Source organism: Dipteris shenzhenensis, chromosome 20 (assembly GCF_047967505.1).
Source record: "Dipteris shenzhenensis isolate YYH24624 ecotype China chromosome 20, Dip_SZ_1.0, whole genome shotgun sequence".
NCBI lineage: Eukaryota > Viridiplantae > Streptophyta > Polypodiopsida > Gleicheniales > Dipteridaceae > Dipteris > Dipteris shenzhenensis.
Genome location: NC_141615.1, coordinates 29,868,270 through 29,873,837, shown reverse-complemented (window position 1 = coordinate 29,873,837; position 5,568 = coordinate 29,868,270). Strand labels below are relative to the sequence as shown.

Here is a 5,568-nt window from a genome sequence, read left to right as displayed (position 1 = left end):
GTCTACATAACAACCACACACACAACCATTTGGAATAAATGCAAGTCATGGGATTAATTCTTAAGCAAGTCATGCACCAAGCTATAACAAACCATACAATGAGACATGCACCATGGGACAAATTCCTAGACATGCACCATGGGACAAATTCCTAGGCAAGACATACACCCAAACTACAACAAGAGAGATGTTGCAAGCCTATAAGTTAGTAGAAGGGGATGTGAAGCACAATACGACATGCACAATGGGACTAATTCCTAGGCAAGACATACACCTAAACTACAACAAGAGACATGTTGCAAGCCTATATAAGTTAGTAGAAGGGGATGTGAAGCACGTCTAAGATACATGTCATGAGACATACAAAGATAACCAAGTGAAACAGATGAAACCATGGGATTGATTAAGCTAAGCACAAAGCTATAATAGACAACCATGATTAGAGAGGAAAGACATAAACCTATGTGATGATTGATGTCAACATCTAGTAGTATCCAGCTTTGCAATAGATAAGTCAAACTAATAAAGTTAAGCAAAATATACTTTGGCAAACTTGGTCAAGGGCATGTTTATTCTAGGATCCTCTGCATCGAAGGTCACTAGCAATAAGGCCAATCCTTATTAACCACCTAACCCTCCCACAAAACCTGCAAGATAAGGCAATTTGTAAACTAGAACATGATCATTGCTAGGTCGAGGTCTCATTGCCAAAGGTCACTAGCAATAAGGCCAATCCTTAATAACCAGCTACAATCGTCCCACAAAACCTACAAGAACATGGTTATTGCTAGCAAGACACCCTCCTTGGTCGAGGTCTCATTGTTAGCAAGCCTCCCTAACAAGACTTGAGCTAAAATCAAGAAGAGAGAAGATGAGCTATCTACCCCGTCTGTGCAACAAAGTCACTACAATTTGTAAACTACAAATTCTTCAATAACACCTACAATCATCCAACAACCTACATGAGGTTACCCACACATGCCTTGAGCTACAATCAATAAGAGCAGAAAGAGGAGCAATCTGCCTAAATTTCCATCTAAAGGGAGATCAACCCTTGATTTAAAATGTACACCTCAAATCTATTGGCAACAATAATATGAGAACCTAAGCAAGGCAAGAATGTAATCGTGCTCCTTCAAGAGCTTATGCCGTTTTACTTGTGGAATGGGTTCCTACAGGAATAACTCCACCCTGCCCTTACAGGAATGAGACAGCAACAGCACCTCAAATCTATTGGCAACAATAATTTTAGAACCTAAGCAAGGCAAGAATGTAATCGTGCTCCTTCAAGGGCTTATGCCGTTTTACTTGTGTAATGGGTTCCTACAGGAATAACTCCACCCTGCCCTTACAGGAATGGGTTCCTACAGGAATAACTCCACCCTGCCCTTACAGGAATGAGACAGCTTATTTTACCCCCTCGCAAACTCTTCCACGAGTGAATTTACTCGACCCATAAAGTTAAGGGTTGACCCACAAAGCCATCAACATCATCACGGTTATAAAGACGTACCACAGAAAGTAAGAAATCTAATTAGAAACACCGCACAATCCTCTGTACATCCTCCTACAGCAATGTAAGATAAGTAGTGATCAATCTACTTGGTGAGACAACTGACAAAGATAAGAATCTGTGTCAAAAATTCAAATTCTCTGTACACACACCTGCAGCCCATCTATGGCCCTTCAATCTACATATGTGCTTCCCCCTCTTCAGCCAACAGCTTATTTATATGACACGCTTCGCTTTAAAACCGCCCTTATTGTGCCTATTCTACATTGAAATGATGGCTCCCAGGAGGCAAATTTCTCTCCTTGACCACACATTCAATTTATACTGCATTTTCCATACAAAAATGACTTCGAGAGGTTATGCTTCAACAGTAGACTTCATCAGATCAAGCATAGTAGAGCTGAGAGAGCTCTGCTTGAGGATCTTCTGTGGTACCAAAAGGTTACTCCTCCGAGTCCATCTTGTAAGCCACAGATGCATCTACTTTGTGAACCTGCAAGAGTAGGAAATTAAAACCTTGTTAACCTTAGAAACAAAAAACGTTTGCAAAGCAGAAAGGTGACCGCTTTCGAATATCTTCAAACAAGAACAGAAGATGGCACCTTAGTATCCAATGTACGGAGCTTGACCACTTGAGGATTTTCGATTATTTTGGCATCACTGTCGGCCCATGTGATAGGAACAGTGGCATCCGTGTCTGTGTACGCAAGAACATCGAAAATGCCTGCACAAAATAAGCATCGTCTAAATTTCACTGTTTGATCCGGACGATCCTGGTTTCCAAAAGCCTCGGCGTATAGTATACATACAAGTCGTATTTAAGCATGGAAGGAAGGTCACACAAGAAGTTATTTGGCGCATTATCCCCTGAATCTCCTTCATGATATCTGCGTCGTTCTTCTGTCTTGACACTCTGGTCGCAACATTTCCGAAAAATTAAAAGTATTCATGAAGAACAATGCATCGGGGATTGCCAGAACGCTACTGCTCAAAAAACTCGATCACATACCCTTTCAGGATAACTTCCCCGTCCACCTCGATGTTGAAGTTCCACCTTTCAAGCGGCTGAGAGGTGGCTTGTTCGAGGACGACCAGCACAACTCTTTGGAGCTTTCCAGTCTGGAGCCATGCTGCGAGCATTGTGTCACAGGTGAAGTCCGGAAAGGAAGTTGAATGCGAAACCCAAGATTACAGCAGAGAATCGCTGAAGGCAGCAACTACTGAATCAAGAGGGGAATCAAGGGGAGCAGAAATGAGACGCACCAGCAAGCTGGGATGTGACTGCCGTGATAAACTTCTTTACTCTTTCCTCCTGCGCCATAAGGAGTGTGAGGCCATACTTCTTTACCTTCTCAAACTGCTCCACCGGGTATAAACCGCGTTGGTATATGATACTGAAAAGCAAGAACGTCGCGTTTACAATCCAGACCTTTCACAAAGAATCAGCACCACTTCAGAAATGCTTGGAAAGCGTACCTGTTCACAGCATAACCTGCATCAAGGAAAAACAGAAGGTAGACTTCATTATTCACATCTCCATTCTCAAGAATCCCTTTCACTTCGATTCAATCGGGTTCTGTTGCGGTCAATCCACCACAACACGCAACGGAGACAAAAATCGGTTCCCATGCGCGAAGCACTTACAGAAGAACTCGGTGACGATGTCCGCGGAGCCTTTGAGGGTGATGGTGTCGCGGGCGACTTGAGCGGCGGCCATGGGAAAGCGTCAGATGCTGGCGTCCAGGTACTCTACTGTCTGCGTCGTCCTTCCGGTCACAAAATCCCGCTGTGCGTGTGAGCAGAAGCGGCGAGATCGGTGAGCGTCACCAGAGAGGGGCTGAATGAGGGATTGTTCTCGTATGTAGACCTTACTGTCAAAAAATCCGGAGGAGAAGAAGCTGTAGAGAGACTGCAAAAGGAGATTCTCGCGATGATGATGATGGTGGATGAGCTCTGAAGCTCTGAAGCTCTTGATTCAAAGACAAAAAACAAGCTACACACAGAGACTCTTCTTCTTCAAAACGACTCGCCAACGGTAACTTTGAGTTTCAAACTTTTCTCCCAACGGCTCCTTCCTTATTTTGGCGGGAGTCTCTTTCTTATCTTTCCATCCTATCCCCCTCCACCACCAGTATAGCCCTTTCAGAGTCTCCCGCCGCCGCCGGTCGCACTCACGCACTCCCCATACTCACCCACCCATCTCCCCCCACCTCGCTTGGACCCTGGCCCTTCGAGTCAGTGCACACGAGGCCTGTTGTGCAAGGTTGGTGATGCAATTTCTACGCTGGCACTATTTTCGAGGCAAAAGTGAAGCGGCTTTGGTGTCAAGAATGGCACCTCCATTTTGGAGGTTGCAAAACCGAGCACCTGAGCGCCATTTTCTCCAAGCTAATCAAAATCTGGCATGTGGCACTTGTGCTGGACTGAGCTGCCTTTAATGCTTCAAATCTTGATGGGCAAGCCAATCAAAGATGCACAGCTCTCTGCAAATATTCAAAGGACTCCTACACTCCTCCATCAAATGCTTGCACTCCTCCATTAAAAGTGTGAAGCTCCTTGAGTATTTTTGCATGTGAACGAAACGTCGATCTGGAACGATTGCGCATTCTTTTGAGCGTGTGCACTAAGCCTAAGGGTGTGTTTTACAGACTCGAGTTGCCCATGCCTGTCCATCGTGCATTGAATGCATCTCAGCCGCCATAATCGTGGATACATTTAATCTTGGTATTAGAATGCATGACATTGATGCCATGTTAGTTTTCTGGATCTAGTACCTTATGTGAAGTTTTATTTGTTTTATAGGATAAAAAAGGCTTTTTTGATTTACTAAATGAGTGCCCTTTTTTAATGTATTAATTGGCAAACATTTTCAAGGTCCTTTGAAATTAAAAATGCCTTCTCATGCTTACGTTCGGATCAATTGTACACTTTAAACATTGGAACTTTAAAAGTTGGACATAATGGAATGTGTTTTGGGTAATAGATGATAGCGATATCTCTGTACAGCATCATCATAAGCTCATTATCTTTGCTCACATGGGGGTTATAGCTATGGAAGCTAGGTTAAATAATGGACATTGTCATGTGAGTGCAGTTGTCACGGAGGTGAAGTTCTCTCACATTGAAGTGATGAGATATGTGGCGTTTTAGGCACAAAATAGGGCAAGGTATAAGTAGTAGCTTGGAAGCAAAGTATGCTACCACAGATGCAAGGAGGATTTATCCCACATGTGAGGAAGCAAGGCAAGTTTGTAATTCGTTCCTATAAAAGGGTTGTTACGTCAACTATAATACCGAGGCCATGATATGAGGTGGGAAACCGAGAGGTCTAGACAATGCCTGCATAGGTGGAGTGAAGGGCTATGATCTAGGAGTGTTCCTAAGCCTAGGCATTTATTGGAAGGTGCAATTTGAGTACCCTTGAGAGGAAGTAACTTTAGGACACATGGCACACTATGAAGACTGCACATGGTGGGCATTGGGCAAGGTGGGAGGATTCTAGAGACAGTTCCAAAAGGAAGGAGGTGTTGGGACAACCAACACACAGAAAAACCACAGGGAGAAGCAAGAAGCATGTGAGGGAGTACTGGGATCCACCGACGGTTGGCTGGTGAATTATTTAGTCCTCTTTCTTACGGATGAAACAAGGGGTCACTTTCAAACAATACCACATGCAAGCTCTAAAGTCCGTCTATCAATACAAGATACAACAAGTCTCAATGTTGTAGCCTAATTGAACCTTTATCTATGCTTATTTAGCCTAGCTCTTCATCATGCGTGCACAAATTCATCTAGCCTTAGATTAGTATAAGAACACCATATGTCCACGGTTCTCATGTTTTCACATAGTATCAAAGCTTGGTCATGCCTTCCACTAAGGCATAGTGTTTGTGGAGAGATTTAGTGAGCTACTTTGTGAGTTTGTTTGGTTCAATGTGTCTATGTGCCTGTGTGTGTTTTTTGATTAAAAAGTCACATCGATAATTGAGCCATACAATTAATTCCATTAATTGGATAAAAAGTAAAAAAAGGGAAACATAAAGAAAAAATATTTG

The 5,568-nt window shown here is 43.3% G+C and overlaps 1 protein-coding gene across 1 annotated transcript; it reads right to left on the bottom strand.

Annotated features, from left to right (window-relative positions):
• Positions 1-1,519: 1,519 nt before the first annotated feature.
• MAD2 (DNA-binding HORMA family protein) lies at positions 1,520-3,470 on the bottom strand. Its single transcript, XM_087391708.1, has 7 exons — positions 3,158-3,470; positions 2,990-3,005; positions 2,777-2,907; positions 2,523-2,643; positions 2,323-2,426; positions 2,116-2,237; positions 1,520-2,006 (listed from the first exon to the last, which is right to left on the bottom strand). The coding sequence occupies exons 1-7, from the start codon at positions 3,228-3,230 to the stop codon at positions 1,956-1,958; spliced, it is 618 nt and encodes a 205-aa protein (XP_087247834.1). The 5' UTR covers positions 3,231-3,470; the 3' UTR covers positions 1,520-1,955.
• Positions 3,471-5,568: the final 2,098 nt, after the last annotated feature.